Here is a 17,685-nt window from a genome sequence, read left to right on the forward strand (position 1 = left end):
CGCACACCCAGCAATTCTGAGATCACCCCTTGGTGTCATTTTGCCCCCTTAACAACTTGTACCCTTCCCAAAAGTCATGTCTAAAACATCCCATTCTTCTTCTAGAGCCTTCGGGATTTCACCCGCTCCCCTGAAAGCAGCCATGTTACACAGCCGACTTAATGCCCTAAGCCAGTGATGTGCATCTTTCTAGAATAGTACACACAACAGAAACAGCTTGGCACCAAAATAAAGCTTTAAAAAGAAACAAGTCAGCAGTACATCTTACCAAAAAGCTTTGCTGCTTTACTGAATGGATTCACACAACTTAAGAATTTTAGTGAAAGCAGTGGCCACCACTTAGTGAAAAGTGAACCATGTTTCTTGCTTTTATTAGACTGAAAATTTATGAGCAGAAAAGCTGAGATATCCCAGAGGAACTCTGGATGGTTTATCCTGGGTTGTCACTGTGCAGTAATGATTCCAGGGCAAGTTTCGACCTGATAACGAGTAAGGACACAAAGCAGAAGGTATCTATCACGTTGTCTCTTTATTCTTTATGGACTTCAATCTTAAATCCAGCTCCTATTGAAATATGATCTACAAACAGATCCTGTACCACTGCTCCTGCAAGGCTCAGAAGAAAACCGATTTCTTACATTTATTTTCTTAGATTTTCTTAATCATTGCCAGTTTAGATTGTCTTGTGCCAATGCTGTTTTTCATCATTTTCTTTGTCCATTTGAGTAGGTTCTTTTCAAGAACAAGATTCACAACCCCAGCACCCTTTTGTCACTTGATCATTACCATCTGCAGTGCTACATCTTCATTTCTCCATCCTAATTTGTTGCAGAATAACGATGCTTCAGAAAAGAAAAACCTCCAAAGAGCCATCACCACAAGAGCCTGATATCAAAGAACTAAGGAAAGGATGTGGTAACGGAATTCCCTTTTTTTCTCTTCTCCATTCAGACAAATGACAGAAGGCTGAATAAGGAGAAGTGCCAGGAAAGCACGAGGCATTTACCTTCCATCCCTTTTCTGTCCTCCAGATCCAATGCCTCCTGTCAGCCTACATTCCCAGAAGCATGAAGTCAGCCAGTACAGCTGCAAATGCAAGCTGCTCCACTTATCTCAGCACTACTGGTTCAAAACAAACATACATTCTCCCACCGTTTAGAAGACAGATTCCACAACTGCAATCAGAACTCCAGGTGCTTCTCCTGACTGCTCCCTATATATACAGCACTGATTTTCAACTTCTTCCCTAAAAACCTGTTGTCCCTGAATTTGCTACAAAAGGGGTTCCCACATCCTCCAGAAAACATTCAGGCCTCTGCAAAGTAAGATCCTAAGAAGCACTGAATAGCCATACTAGTAAGCCTTGGATTCTCTCATGCACATCTTTATTTTCTCAAAGTTGAATAGCTAAAATAATGGTTTTAATAAGTATGGAGGGAGTGGTAAGTATTTGCAGCAACACAGCTATTATTTGATGATAACAATAAAGTAAATCTACCACCTGTAAAAGCATGAGTTGAATTACATTCTCCTTGTAGCCAGCAAGGAGTTACCACCATTAGGTGGAACATGGAAAACAAGTCACAAACTGCAGCTCCTCTGGGCACCAGAGATGAAATGGCAGAACGTCCACGTCAGGCAAGAGGTCAGGACAAAATATCAGAAGGTTCAGCAAGCTAATTTTGTTCACAGATTCTCTATCATCAGAGCTTTTATCTGTACCTAATGCAGTAACAGAAGGATTTGAAGAAGGGTCACAAAATGATAAACCTGCATGTCTTCCTTTTTTTTTTTTTTTTTTTTTTTTCTCCACATGCAGTGACCCTGGACTGTGCGCTTTGAAAGCATTCCAAACAACAATTCTTCCACCCTTTCAAGACTAAACAAGGGAGAATGGAATGTTACACACTTCTACCACCTCATCGTGGGATGTGCAGAACTTGGTTACGGGTATCACTCTCACCTTCCACCTTCCAGTGTGCAGTAACAACTATATGACACGATGGTCACTTCAGCCAGGCTGCTGCACAAAGCCACCTTGTATGTCACAGAGATGCATTATGTGAGGACTACTACTAGGATTTTTATTACATGATTGTTTAAAAAAAAAAAAAAACAAACACAAAAATTAAACTATTTTTGGTATCAGGAAACTTACTCATTGCTGCCTTAAATTTGCTTTTTTTTTTTTAATGCATAAAAAACGACAAATTTTAACACAAGAAGCTTAATGCTAAAGCACAAGCTGTTGAGCACATCAAAAACTTGTCGCATCCTTCTTCCTGCTGCCAGGATAATTAAGAGTAGCTAAATACTAACTTATTCAAAGCAGCAGCATGATATTTCCTTGCACTGCAAGGAAGAAATGCTATTTGGATTAGCAGCTAAACAAAAATATGGTGTCAGTTACCCAGAAGTCTGGATTAGAGACTGGATGAAAATCATCCTCTGCAGTACATCGTTACGGTGGGATGTGCTTTCTCAGATATGCTTATCTTCTCTTTGAGGTGCCACAGAAGCATACAGTGTGCCCAGAATTCTCTTATGTTCACACAGGCAGCACTCAGAAGTGAAGAACACATACAGTTGTCTCTGAGTATCTCTGAGCAGAACTGACCACCAGAAATAATTCTCATTGAAAACCTAAGAAAATGCAACAGTTTGTGAAGTACTCAAGTTTGACTGTCCCTGTTACTCAGCAGCAAACCATTTAGATTACATACTTCACATTCTACCGTTAAAACCTTAAGTTTCAGGTTTGCTTAGCAGTTTAACCAGCTGCTCACTGTTCAGCTCACTACAGACGTTTCTGAAGCACAAATAATTTTCATTAGACTTTAAGACATCACTTGGTGTTTCTTCTAAAGCCAAGGTGAAAATTTTGCCACAACTTTAACCCTAATAACATTTCGCTAATGTGAAAGCTAACACTTCTTTAACCTGAAACGCTGACACATCACCGCCCTGCACGCACTTACCTGGCCTCTCAAAAGCACTGAGGTCCACAGATAAATAACCATGTGCTGTGACACCTGTACTCATACAGGACTTGACCCATATACACAAGTCTCTGCAGCAATGCTGTAACACAGCAGGGGAACCCAGGACAGGTCAATTAGTAATATTGAATTCCACCTCCCCTCCACCCTGTAGAGCAGGGGCTTCCCTGCCTTCAGTCAAGGAACTGCTAGTGCCTGATTTTACTTCCATCAGCTCTTCACTTTTCCAGCTGGTTGCATTTAGCTTTCCTAAAGAGCACAGGGTTTATACGTATTGTTCTCCTATTACAGACATTTGGCTAACAACGAAACAGCATAAGAAACCAGCATTTAATTTTGAGTTGAGCTTCCTGTTCAAACAAGTAAGGAATTTTCACATTCCACATCCGTTGTCCTGTCAAAACAAGCAGCCACACTTTGGTTATCCTGCTGAAAACAACAGCTTTGAAAAAGCTGACTTCATGGAGCACATTCTGGCAGATGTCACCACAGCAGCTTGAAATCACAGTAATAGCAGCTCTGTGAGTTTTATTAGAAAACAACATGCAAAATTAAGTACAAGAAATTTCTCAAGTATGTTAGGTTCTGTCTATACTGCCATTTTCCCTAAGTCCACCCTGATTCCCAAGCAACTAGAAAGCATTTCTAAGTTTTATGTGATCACACTGGACAATGCTATATCCACATAATTGCATACAGTGAGAGATGATGAAATGATATTCATTGTTTGGACCCACACAGCAGCCAGCTGGAAGCTCTGCCTTGTTTCAGATGGTCAGAAGAAAGAGTGGTATCATTCTATGGATTCTTTACGATGCTGTAACTACAGCAGGAACATTTCAAAAGGTCACCAGCCCTCAAAAAGCAGCAACATGTCCAAAAAGTCAAACTAAGCCAACCAAGGGAGTTTCAGGCATGATCAGACCCTGTTGTCCTGTGCAAACCTGCCAAGTCCTAATTTTCCATCTTGAAATTCACAGGGAAGCTGTACTCCCCAGTCACGTATGGGAAAGGTAAGGGACATGCAGCTTAGACTCTAATGAAGCAGTAACAAAACTTAGGTCAGAATTTGTCTGCTTGCTTCTGCCCTAAGCTGCCACGCTATGTACACACACATGAAAACAGAAGAATGACAACAAAGGAAGCTTAACAGAAGCGAGCGTCCGTGGGCGAAGAGTCCCATCTAAACCATCCATCACCTGCGAACCGCCACCGGTGTTTGGGCTGGAGCTATGGAAAAGAAACACATCCAGGCTACTCATTTTTTCCACTTGATATTTATACCCACAAGCGAGAAGCTTCCAAGTCAGGACAGTGGCAAGTGCTTCAAGCACAAACAACACCCAAACGCATTCCCACGTAGGAACAAAACTCTGAGAAAATTACATTCATCTATACAGAAAACAAGCTGGAGCGTACCTACCTGATCATAAAAGTTAAAGAGCAGGGAACTCAGTACGCCGCCGCAAGCCTTAGTCAAATACATACCACCAATTGATTCTCTTTCTGTGGGAAAGCCAAATCTTTCACCAACAATCACGTTCTCACAGCTGAAAACCAATATGAAAAGCTCCCCTGAGGTTACTGTTCCTTCAGAAGCATTTATCAGTTTCACTTCCTCTTCCCCGGGGAGGAAGAGCCATTTAACTATACACAACTACTGTGGTTTTCCCAAAGCCATGCAAGCCATACACCCACAGAACAGCTGGCAGCATCAGCAAACCTGCAATGGGGCAAAGACAAGCATTTTTCCAGCAATGCTGCTTCCAGGCCCGAGGCACAGTTTCTCAAAAACCTCTCACAAAAACAGAATTTAAGTTAACTATTTCCTATTATACCAGTCCAGTTTCAGAACTGCTTCCTCCCAACAATTACCTTACCAAAGTTAGAAGTTGACCTCTTGTGCGCACTGGTCTTTGTATGCAATCCTCTGGTTAAGGGTTTAACCCGTATATCTGAATAATCATCCAGACATATCTGCTCTCAATGAGTGGTCTGCAGTTCAAACAGTGGCTTTAAGAGGTTCAGAACATCAAGCCGTTCCCTTTTTGTAACTGGAAGGCCAACACGGTCCAGAAGCACATAGATCTCAACAAGAAGTGAGGCCCAGCAGCACTCACTGCTGCTCTTGGCTTTGGAACCACCACATGAACAGACTGAGGAAGATCACTGATGTTGTGATTTACAGCTAGCACAGCACGCGTGTCTGAGTAAACGGGAAGAAATACGTAATTGCATTCTCTAGGCTCTGCAGTCTTCATGGCACCAACACGCCTCAGAGAGAAACACTTTCACACAGGCAACAACTGTGTTAAGGTCAGCCTGACCAGCTTAGCAGAATTGCGCAGCAGGGACATCCTTTCCAAAGCAGACCCTCAGCACCAACTGAAGCAAACCAAGCCTTTGTTTTTGCATCAATCTTTCTTTCCACTCACAATAAATTCAGAGCAGATATTCAAGTAGAATATTAAACGCTATGAAATGAACATTTATTTCTGAAAGCACCTTCCCCTTTTCTTACAACCTACAAAGCCTGAAGTTTCTAAGTCCACGTTGAAAATGTGGCAATAACATTAACACCACTTCTTTGTTGACAAATCTTTGGCAGTGGTATCGCGGAGTTCAGCTGTGTTTAAAAAATACGATCGTAACATCTGTGTAACTGCTGGAAAAGTTGGTAACCTCAATGTTACACTGTCATCTGGCTGTCAAAATTCATATACGTGGGTCACAAGTTAATTGCTGAATAATTTTTCTCATGAAAGAGATGATCTCTGTTAAACGACCATAGTTTCTGACATGGTACGTATGTGACACTATAGCACTTTTACAAGCAGTGCTTAGATACCAGCACTTAAAGGAACTGCTGAGAATGCCAGCGTAGCCACTTAGGTAACACAGGTTAAGTACCTCCTTTCCTTAACATGAAGGTGCAGCAGCAGTTTCAGTGACTGCGCGTTCCAACCAGGCTGAGGCCGTCAGCTCCTGGCGCTCCAGGCATCGAAGTCACATCAGCTGTGGATTTACGTAGCGCCCACCAGCTGATCCTCTCTACTGCTATCCCCACTAGCAAACAGCCTGGAAGTGTACGAGAGTGCAGTTACATACCTTGCACAGTGGAGACAGGACCTCAGAGGTCCAACCCTCTATTTAAGGCTGTTTCTTTTGCAGATGTTTACACATATGAAAAATTTCGTCACATCGGGTTCCATGATCTGTTAAAAGCAGACTATCCTCCACAGTTTAACACCGTGTTCCTTCTAAGGCTGCTTCTACCATGAAAGTAAGCTGTTATAGCAAACTTCTGATATTTGAAAGTGACACTCAATAGCCAGATTTCTCTGTATGTGTTTTAAAAGATCAATTGTAACTGTTTGGGCAACAGCTATATTGTTCATACTGCATACAGAAATCGTATGCATGCTAGGACATCCTATTCTCCCCAAGAGCCTACATAATTCCTAATTTACACTATTAAAAAAAAAGCACCAGCTACTTGGGAAAGGAAGAGCCTGCTCCTCGCCCCAACTCCTTCATTTCAGCATTCCATCGTGCCTGTGTTGCCAACACCAATGGATTTTCATACTCACTTACTTTGTGGTTTGTTTAAGACAAGCATTTAAACATCTTCAGACCATAGAGAAAATCAAGAATCGGAAGATGACTTCCAAAATAAACCTGCTCTTTTAGAAAGCCCAAAGGAAGAGGCACACAACATCACAGAACATGCCATGTCCAACGCCAACACCAATAACCCTGTATCCATTACCGAGAGGATCGAGGGACATGAAAGCAAAAGAAAGTAACACAAAACTGTGCATCTAATTCCAGACACCTGTAGTTTAATTACATTTCACAACAAGGCAAGCATTGCTGTGATTCATTTGAACGTGAAAAGCAGTTATCACCAGTTTCCGCAAATCAACACACTAAAACATCTGAAAGCAGTTCTGTGAACAATTAAGCCAAGTTTTCCTTTTCGGTCATTTTATTCTAATGTGAAACATGAAGAAACAAGCACCCAAATAAATCCAATATAGTATGAAACTTTAATAAAAGTTGTTTAAAAAACAAAGAGCAAAATTTTAAAAATAAACTGAAAAGCTTGACTCCTAATCACACATCTTTCTGACATCAGCAAGAGTACTTTAGACTTTCAAAGAGAAAAAACAAAGATCTGCTGTTGAAACATTACTCCCAAAGACTGTTGAAACGCATAATATGAAGCTTCAGAGACAGACAGCTTTATTAACAGGAGGCTTAATTTTAAACAGTATATACAAATCACATGACTTTTCCAAAGTTGGGACCACCTAGTAACCTGTCAAAACAAAGTTATGCTAATGAATTACAGAAGCATCTGTGTAATGCAACCGCCTCTTTATTGAAGTACACCTTTGCACAATCCTTCCACACTTCCTGTACTGGGAATCCTCTCAGGATGCAGCGCCGCACAGGTTTCCAAAGCTCTCCTACACACCACAGGAATAAAACTGTTGCCACTTGCACCTCACAATTTTGCCTGACCATACACTTCAGTGTTCCGTGATAGGCAACACCAAAAGGCACTGTTCTTCCTTATCCGACAAATAAAATAAAAACAAAGCAAAAAACAGTTTAAAGGTTGCTATGTTTAAGTACAATGATTTGCAGGGAATAATGGGATTTTTCAGGCAATGCCCCAATTTGGAAAAATTTATCATCAGCCAAGCAAGGATGAACCAAAAATTTCTATACTTGTCACTCGTGTCATTACTTCCTTTCCAATTTTCCATGGAAGGGTTTTACTGTACAGCAAAGAAAATGGCAACTCTTTACAGACTCGGGATACAACAACAGCACAAGTTTATTGCAAAAATATATAGTAAACTCAGTATTTTCAAGTTTTGGAGAAAAATAAATTTTTATCTCTCAGTTCACCCACAGCAGTAATTCATGACAGAGTTGCTGAAGATAAAAGCTTCTTTCACATATAAACTAATTTAAAACTTTAGCTGGACTCCAATCTTCAACTAATAATCACCGCTTTGGTTCTCTTAGCAGAGACTCTACGTAAGGAGGTCAAGAGACACATGAGAAATACAACATACCCAACTAGTGTCAAAGATCCTATCCCAAGTGATTCATGTGATCCTAACAAATCAAGCTACTTAAACAATAATGAGCATTTTCAAGTTGTTACTTCTACTGCAAATGTTTTAAACGTACTATAAAACTCATATAATGTTTGAGGTTAGCTATACTCGTGGCAAAAGTCTTATTCTGCACAGTTATAATTGCAATATATAAATAACTAAAGGTTATTCCACAAAGAACAGCTTGAATTTTACAGAACGATTCTGCTCATACTCATAGGAATTAGTTTGGTAGACACATCAGCAATGGGCATAATTCAACTGTTCATACAGTCAGAATCTTGGAAAAAAAATAAAAATACATACACAAAACAATTAATCTGTGTACACTCAGAATTCGTTCAGTTGCAGAGTAAAATCAGGACTTTAAACAAAGCTTTGACCTGTAAACAAAGCAAATTCAGCCAGCTTTTAACCAAATCTAGAAATAGCTATCTATTTTACAATGGCTTGCAAGAGCACTCACTGAAGAGCTTCACTGACTTCATCTATTTCCCTTATCCGAAACTACGAAACACCAGCCAAGGTTCCTTGTTAAGCACTGCGTCCAGCTCACCAAACGTCTATGATGAAAAATAACCTGCCTACCTTCTCCACACGTTTGCACGGGGAAATCCACTGCGCACGGATCCTTGCAGTACTTCTTCTGCCACGGCTAACGCAGTGCTCTGCCTTATCAAAACAAGTCTGGTTTACAATTGGAACAATCCACAGGTTCTATCCTGGAAATACTATAAAAACCAATCCGGATGCATTTATCACAGCACTATGAATACCTATTCTACAACTACTCCATATTAACAGCTACCCTAAAACAAGCTTTACTTTCCTTGAGCCTATAGGCCTGTCATTTAAATCAACGACTGCTGCCATCGCTTCATCACGAGACTCAAATGCAACCATCGCTTCTCCCGTAGGCATGCCTTTCTCATTGTATTTTAAGCACACTGAACCAGGGATCACTTGGTAACCATAAAAGAAATCCAAAATTTCATCCACAGAAACAGTGAAGGGCATATTTTGCACTTTAATGACGGTTGGTCCTGGCTTCCCAGACCCCGTTCCAAAACCCGGAGGTCCACTAATGTGTATATTTCCCGGTCCGGGTCCGAACGCGGGAGGCCCACCTAAATGCCCAAGACCGCTGGCAATTCCTGGAGGCCCACCAGCAAAGCCAGGGGGTCCACTCAGATTGCCAGGACCGTTACCAAAACTCTGAGGGCCCCCTCCAAAACCCGATGGTCCACTCAAAGCAGCAGGACCGCCTGCAAAACCTGGAACCTCAATACCCGCACCGGGCAAACCAGCGCTTGCAACCGCAGGTATTCCAGGTCTAGCATCAGCAAAGCCCCCTATTCCAGGTGGTGGCAGAGGCGGACCGAACGTGCCAGACCCACTAAAGTTACCGGGGAAGTTGAACGGAGGACCGTTGTTTGCATCCTTAGGATTTCCTCCCAAGAAGGCATGCTCATCTCCAGCAGGGGGCTGCGCTCCCGGCACAGCTACGTTTCCTTGTATCGGTATTTTGAGGATTTTTTTCCCTTGAGACGGAGGATTTCTCTCAATATCTCTCATTTCTTCTACAGTAATCAAACGTAAAACAACATCTCTTCCATTCAGCTTTTTACGGTGCAAACGCTCTGCTTTACGAGCATCATCTTCAGCTTTGAACTGAACCAGTGCTTGTCCTAAACCTTGCCCGTTATTATCAACAAGAATTTGCACAGAGCTTTCTTCTACTGCCAGTCCCTCTAGAAACTGAAGAATTTCCATTTTTGTTATATTGTATGGAATATTAGATATATGCGCACACAGCTTTGGCGAGCCTGACTCCGCCTCAGCATTCATGATGATTTCTCTCTGGTCATAGTTGAAATTCTGCAACCTTTTACGAATCAGATCTATCTTTTCTAACATTGCCTTTTTAGTAATTGGATGAACTTGAATAAAACGATTCCCTATGTACTGCTTATGATGACACAAAGCTGCTTTGTAATCAGCTTCATTCCTGAACTCCACGAAACCCTCCCCAATTGCCTTCCCATTAGGTCCATAAGCTATATAGATGCTGTCTTCAACTATATCCAGCTTTTTAAAAAAGTCGATCACGTGCTTGTTCTCCGATTCAAAGGGAAGACCTTTCAAATAGACACAGAAACCCTGCTCGTGGGGAGATCGCGACCGGGATCTCTTCTGTCCGCTGGGAGATTTGGACCTAGAATGAGGCTGTGGAGGAGGAGGGTGCGGTTGCCCAGAGGGGCCCATGGTTTGCTTGAATGTTATGTGGCCTCCGGCAGCCACCCACTGTCTCTCTGTTGCAGGACTAACTTCAACATACCGCTGAATCATCAGCATTCTGTTTCGTTTCAGTGCTTCAAATGTATCTTGAGGAGAAAAAAATTTCACTAGTCCATTTCCATTATTTCGACCTACGTGATCCTTCAGCATGTGGATCGCATCCACACGCAGCCCAAGGAAAAATTCTTTCACGTCAGATTCTGTCGCAGAAAAGGGCATTCCGTGAACGCTGACATACAAATCATCTGGATTGATTGGAATTGGTTTGACGCTACTTTGAGAATTCATCTGGATAGGATTTACAGGATTCATGGGACCAATAAACAATGGATTCAAGCCGCTGTTCATATTCACTGCCGCTCCAGACCCATTCATTCCAGTGGGTAAAGGTGCTACAGGCGGAGGATTCAGAGGAGGCATTCCTGATATGGGAGGTATAGGTGTCATTGGGGGCACTGGGGGCACAGGGGGTATCGGTGGGACCGGAGGAACAGGAGGCAGTGTGGGTACGGGAGGAGGAACAGGAATTGGAGGAATGGAAGGCATCGGTGGCAAAGACGGCATAGCTGGAATAGGAGGGATCGGTGGAGGAGGTACTGTGTTCATCGGGGATGCTGTACTGGGTATAGTTGAGCTAAACGTGGGGCTACCAAAAGTATTTCCAAGATTTGGAGGTGCAGTCCCCATACTGGCAGTAGAAAATGTGGATATGTTTTTATTGCTCTCATGCACAGTAGTGGAAGCTGTTACTACGCTAGGAGAAGGATTATTAAAGTTAGGTACAGTAGTAGGCAAGTTAACCCTTCCACTCATCCCCGAACTAGGAGGTGGTCCCGACCTGCTAGCGTTTGCTGGCGGCATATCTAGATTAGCAGTTTCAAAACGCCTACGGCTGAGCTCTATCATGTTCTGCATTTCAGTTTTACTGCTCAGTAACAGTGTTACTTTTGACCCTTTAATTGTACCACCTGTGCGCATCATACCAAGCCTTGCATCTTCATCAGTGGCAAAAACGATGAAAGCCTCACCCAGTTCACCCCCTACAATATGCACGCCCCCATCGGGAATGGTCAATCCAGAGAAGAAGTGGCGGATGTCCATGGTCCCCGCCACAATCGGGAGACCTTGCAAGCGGATGACCACAGCCATGCTGCGCTGAAACAACACACACCTGCAGATGAGAAAAGGCAACGGCTATGTCAGACTACTGTTTATGGCACCATGCAATTACCTACATTTACCCATCCACTTTATTTGTTTACATACTCCTAACAACATCTTGTAAAAGTTAAGCATGTTCATATTCCAAGTTCTTTGTTCAAGAATTCCAAGTTTGCTTACTTCCCACAGATAGAAGTATTAAGCATTAACCAACATAATTCGTGTACGTTTTGCACTAGAAATTCCAAAATATCTTACACCAAGACCCACAAGCATCAGTGCAAAAAGTAAAACTTATAACCAAAGGGAAAAAAGCACACCTGGGGAACAGCAAAAATCAAAAGTATCATACCCACATCTGAATATGTGATGAAACATCAGCAAGATTTACTCACCCAAGCAAACAAAGTCAAGTTAGCATACTGATATAAAGTAACTGATTGGGTATTCACTGTACCTGGCAAAGTGACTGAAAATTTCTGCACTACTATGGGCAATAAAACTGTTCTGTTTTCCATTTAAGGAGGAATTTTATCTCCTGCCAGGTGACGAGGGCTGAGAATATACAGCAGGTTACAAAGAGATATCATTATGGATATCAGTGTGAATCACACGTCCTTATGAAGGCCATCCAGATTTTTCTCCTACCAAAAGCAGGAGGCCTAATTAACAGTAAAACAAGCAGCTATAAGCTGTACCAAGACATTCTGTGATCTCACAGAGCACCCCTAAACTAGATTGACATCTAGTTTGCACCCCCTAGCTAGGCAGTTGGCCTTTAAACCTTCCAGAATGAAGGAGTAACTTTTTAATTGTTGTAGACATGCTGTCTAATATTACACTTTCAGTCTCTGGCACAAGTATGTTACTTCCAATAACCAGCTGAGGTCACTGGAAGCTTAAGATCAATCCTGACCCCCTGAGGTCACACCAAAAGTATTTTTCAAGAAGAAAAGGAGGTAATTCTCACTTATTCTCAACATGTCTTCTCTCAATCTCTAAAGCATCATAACAATACCAACACATTAATTCACCATCTAGAAGTCACTCATACTCCAAACACTCTGCACTGGTACCTCGTTTCCATTTGAATGGCTTAATCTCTTCCTGACCTCCCAGAGCACAGGCCAGTTCAGTAACCAAAGGAAGAGCTGGAAGGCTCCCATCAGTCACATACAAATGGTGTTACAATACTCATTAGGCCTTGGAAGTCCAGAATGAACCAGATGACACAAGGCAGCACCAGGAGGCAGAGCACCACCAAAGAGACCACTGCTCAGCAACGTACCAAAGCTATGACCGACTGACAGCTAGTGCTCAGCACTGCCATTCCTTAAGTACAGCATCCCGGCGTTACAGTCAAATTTCAGCCAGCTACGTTTGCCTGCCTGTCTTCCAGAAATCTTAGCATGGAAGCACCAGAAACGCATTCTGACCTACTAGACAGAACCAGTATCCAACAATTTAACGTGGCATAAGGCTGAATTCAGTACTTAATGAAAATAAGACTTAATTATTCTACACGGAAGAAAATTCTTTCGTTAGCATGGTAAGACTTCAGGTTACTCCAGTGGAGTAATGGACTTAAATACATCGCTTTGTTGTCCATAAAGCAGAGATAACTTCTCCCACACACCAATAACCTTGTGCAACACACAGTATTCCAGGGCAGGAGCCATGCGAGGAGCCCTCCTGTCCCTCAAGCAAACAGCAGAGAAGCTCCCAGCACAGCATCAAACTCTGCAGCTGCTCCCACTGCAAACGAGCGCCTGACTCCTCACTGGGCCAACCTGAGCAAGAGAATTCAGCTTCCACAACAAATACGAAAATGTGACAAATCAGCCTCTACAAACCACCATGAAACCCACTACCTCATCAGGGGTACAGCAACAGAAAAATACGCGCTCAGCCTCAAGGATTCATTTCTGAAAACCACCTTTCCCTACTCGCTGCAAGCAAGACAGCAACAGAACACGCAGCATCCATCTCTTCCAGGCATGCTTACATGTCACTCAGTAACAATGTTCACTGCCCAATCATTTTCCAACGGAACAAGAAAGTGGTCCACGTGAAAAATAAACTGAGAACAAAGCAGGAACCACCTATGCTAAGCACACATCCAAGAAACTACACGAGACTTTTTGCACTGTTAAAACTGCAGTATTTTTCAATGATTCTGCAGATATCAATTTGCCCAATATCAACAGCCAGCTCTGAAGCTGAAGCTAAAACAAAAATTCTGCTTACTTTAAGGAAGCCACACTAACTGCAATTGCAAAACACTCGTTTACCTCATCACCTCAAAGCTACAGGATTGCTTTCTAACTAGTTGATCCACAGGCAACCAATGCAACTACACTTGTAAAACTAAAATAGTAACTGTAAGACTTGTGTGTTCTGTATTACACAAAGAAATTAATTTCTGAAGCTTTCATGCATCCCAACTCAGACATTTCAAGTTTCTGCTTTTTAGTGGAAGATTACTTTCTCGTGGTGACTTCCTTATGACAACCTGACATGGCTGTGAGCTCAACATTGGCAACCTTCCTTCAGGTGTGCTGCTGCAGAAGGCACGTGGGCAGAGCTGACAGCTCGCAGGCAGCCACACATCCTGGTGGTTCTGGGAATCCAGCCCAGAAGGCACGTTAACAGATAAGGCTACAAGAACTCTTGAAGACTTCAAGCATTCAAACACCAATAAAGCTTCTGGGATAACACAAAGTCTCAATCCCACATGATATTCAAAGCTTCATTAAAAGTGATAAGAAGTACTGAAGTTTTGTTACCAAGCATGCTATCTAGCTTCACTACATAGCTATTGCCACAAGAACACAAATAGCTGCTTAGGAATGGACTTGCCAAAAAAATGAGTCGTAATGACCTCAGCCTAACTAATTCCACATGTGATACAAAACAAGGGCTCAATATTAAGCAAAAGCTAACGGTGGCATGACATAAACAAAAACTTTAAGGACTAAGTCAAATATTTTTGGCTAAAAGTATTTTATTAACCCAAAACATAACTGCTGCAAAATTGATCAGGATTTCAGTGTTAAAAAAAAAAAAAAAAAAACATTCATTTTGCTTCTGTGATTTAAAGAAAAAAATCACAAGGCAGTAGCAAGAGGGCCAAATTCCACATTCATAAATCAGATTTATTTCAAGGTGCACTGAAGAGACAATAAGCAACTTGTGCCAACTTTCACCCTAACCGTAACAACACAGCCTGCTCACGTACTGCCACGTTTGCCTCCTGAACAGCAAAGCAGGTGCAGAGGCAGCAGATCCACAAGGGTGCCAGAGCTGCTGCTCCTCAGCTACTTCACGCACAAGTGCTCTTCCACTGTTGCTCACATACCTGAGATTCTCTTGCAGAGACTTTATCCCAAAGTCACGTGAGAAACATCCCCACTAACAGCGCCAAGTCAGAAGGGGAAAGTGAAAGCCTACAATTAACCCGGGTCTTTTGATGACTCCTGACAGCATTTCAAACACGCTCTTAAGACGCTGATGTCAGACTAGAGAGGTGCAAAGCTACTTCCATCTGTGTGCTGGTCAGTAAGACAAGCAGGAGGGCTGGGTTCAGCATGAGCTGACACGACACCACAAGAGCAGCAGCTCAAGATGCGCAATTCTCGTCAAATCAAGGCAGGTTTAGAAGATTCAATTTGGTCCCCAGGAAGCATTAATGTACAACACCTATATGGCACACGCACAACGTATCCAGCAGCTGTTGGATGAAGGACTGAAATAACGTTCTAGCTGTAGGAAGATTTTAAAGCACCCATGCTGAGACTGTCCAGCAATACCTACAACTGCAGGCTACAGGGTTTTCCTTGTTACTTTTAATTTACTTTTTTATGCTAAAGTTAACTGGTTAGATTAGGGAAGGTTTGAATTAGCTCAGAAATGACTGTCTGATACTTTATGCTGCAAAAGTTAATCAGAGCCAGTTACTACAGACTTCCACTCCAATAGCTGGAGACAGGCAGACCTGCAACCTGCAGAGAAGTTGCTACGTTTTCAAACAGAGCAAAATAACTGGGAGAGCATTACAGACTGCCACATGCTGATGAAATAACAAAACTTGAGTATGGCAGAAAACTCTGTTCTGTGAGCGCACCGCTGCCAGAAGGACCACCACCAGTGGGAGTCAAAAGAAAAATACCACCTATGGATAGTTTGACCCACATGTTTTGATATCGAGTCGGGGATTCCAGAAGCTTTATTTATTTATTAAGCTATACTCAATATGCATAAAAAAGAAGTCTTCAATTTGAAGTCTCTTACCTGCAAAGACAGATGTTTTTTTCTTAACAAGTAGCAGAAGCCAAGCCAATCCTGTGGGCAACCAATTAAAACCAACTTTTAGACTGCAATAAAGAATAAATGGAGGCAAAAATCAATGCAGGCAACACAACAGCAGTAACAGTCCACAAAGAACTGTATATACAGAAAGTTCAAACCTGCGACCACCACAAGGAACTGTGACATACAACACACAAGAGTAAGAGTGCATTTTCTAATACCTGCTCCCTGTATTTCAATACCTGCATTGCAGTTCCCGTACAGTTTGGGACGTGAATATGCCTTTGACAAAACACAGCAAGAACCACAAAGCATTCGAAGAATCTTTCAAGTTTCCCCATTTGAGCCAATCACTCTTTCAAAAGCAAAGATTAGAAATCAAACACTTGACAATTCCAAATTTTCACAAACCCTCGCTCCACCAATAACACCAGCAGTCCTTTCTCCAACTGTGCATCTTCCAATTCCAACAGAGCAACACACATCACATCTCTAAGTCTCCTGCAGGCCCTCCCCAGGAGCCAGGCCAAACGATGACAGCGGGCACTGCTCAGAGCCACCTGCAGCCAGCACCTGCACAGAGCACACTGTAAGACCTCCCTGCTGATGTACGGTACTCTCACCCGTACTCCACTGTTTCATAATCCATATCCTGACCAAATGCCCAGGTTTCTCATCCTTGAAAGTACAAAATGTCTTCCTGGGATTACAACTCAATAAAAAAATAAAACAGAGAGAGCTGAACGTTTTACAAGGCAACATGTACATTTGGTATTTTAAAGAAGGGATGGAAAACATCTTCCTTTTTCAACACTTCATACACAACCTCATGCTGAAGATTTCCTTCCCTGGAATGTTACCCAGAAAGAACTACTCCAAGAACAAACACCTGTCTGCCCCTCAGACAACCCAAACATGCAGTCTGCCATTATGAGCATCATCATCAAAACGAAATTACAAAGAATTACAACTAGACCATCCACAAACTCCCTGGCAGAAGGAATCAAGACGAGCAGATATATACGCAGATCTTCAAGAACATGTAACAGCAGGCTTACAAATAAGAGATACAGCTATGCTTTTCAGATTTGTATTAAAAAAGCATATAAAAAAATTAAGACTAGTTTCGTATTACAACCTTAAGAAAAATCAGACAATCCTACAGTGCAAGGATTCAATTATACTCTTACATATCTTGCAGTTTCAATCAGCAGTTTACAAGGCAGGTAAGAACATAGCCACCTGAAAACCAGTTTCATGCAAGACCACATCTGCTTCCTGGAACAGATAAATCTTTTGTGCACAAGGAACATTCCCCCAAAAAATTATTTCAGATACTTCCAGTATAGCAACCACAGCATTGCAGATGTCCACCGCAATGGAATAAGCCAACGTGCTACCAGGGCAGACACGGCGTACACCAAACCAAGCAGCATACCTCAGAGAAGGTGCAAAGCTCCGCTCTGTGTTTAAACTTTACACAAAACATCGCTTCTGTTTACAACTCTGCATTCTGTCAGAGAGCACCCATCGCTCTCATAAAGACGTCCTTCCCCGCCAACCTCGCGTGCAGGAGCATAGCAGGGAGGCAAACACCGACCAGAGGACAGGTGCCCCCCACAACACCAACACCGTACCTCTGTGCACCGCCGGGGCTCCACAACACCTCGCGGCTACACGCCAACAGCCACCGCCATCCACTGCCACGGCACGCCCGACGCGGGGCCCTCGCAGGAGTCCACCGAGGAGCCAAGAGCCGGTTGTCCTGCCTAGCCCCGGCACGG

The 17,685-nt window shown here is 42.6% G+C and overlaps 1 protein-coding gene across 2 annotated transcripts; it reads right to left on the minus strand.

Moving 5' to 3' along the window:
- Nucleotides 1-7,029: 7,029 nt before the first annotated feature.
- RBM12 (RNA binding motif protein 12) lies at nucleotides 7,030-17,668 on the minus strand. Of its 2 annotated transcripts, none has more exons than XM_042835525.1 (3): nucleotides 17,539-17,668; nucleotides 15,884-15,934; nucleotides 7,030-11,603 (listed from the first exon to the last, which is right to left on the minus strand). In XM_042835525.1, exon 3 carries the CDS (start codon nucleotides 11,579-11,581, stop codon nucleotides 8,939-8,941), a length of 2,643 nt encoding a protein of 880 aa, XP_042691459.1. In that variant the 5' UTR covers nucleotides 11,582-11,603; nucleotides 15,884-15,934; nucleotides 17,539-17,668; the 3' UTR covers nucleotides 7,030-8,938. The 2 variants fall into 2 exon arrangements, with proteins under 2 accessions (XP_042691459.1, XP_042691458.1); XM_042835524.1 differs by having other exon boundaries at nucleotides 15,884-15,966.
- Between the last annotated feature and the right edge of the window lie 17 nt (nucleotides 17,669-17,685).

This window comes from Centrocercus urophasianus, unplaced genomic scaffold (assembly GCF_019232065.1).
Source record: "Centrocercus urophasianus isolate 14NV4802_14NV808 unplaced genomic scaffold, USGS_Curo_1.0 seq_53, whole genome shotgun sequence".
Lineage (NCBI taxonomy): Eukaryota > Metazoa > Chordata > Aves > Galliformes > Phasianidae > Centrocercus > Centrocercus urophasianus.

Bases quoted from the DNA above. Each gene is read 5' to 3' on its own strand.
- RBM12 (XM_042835525.1), bottom strand. From the start codon at position 11,581: ATGGCTGTGGTCATCCGCTTGCAAGGTCTCCCGATTGTGGCGGGGACC.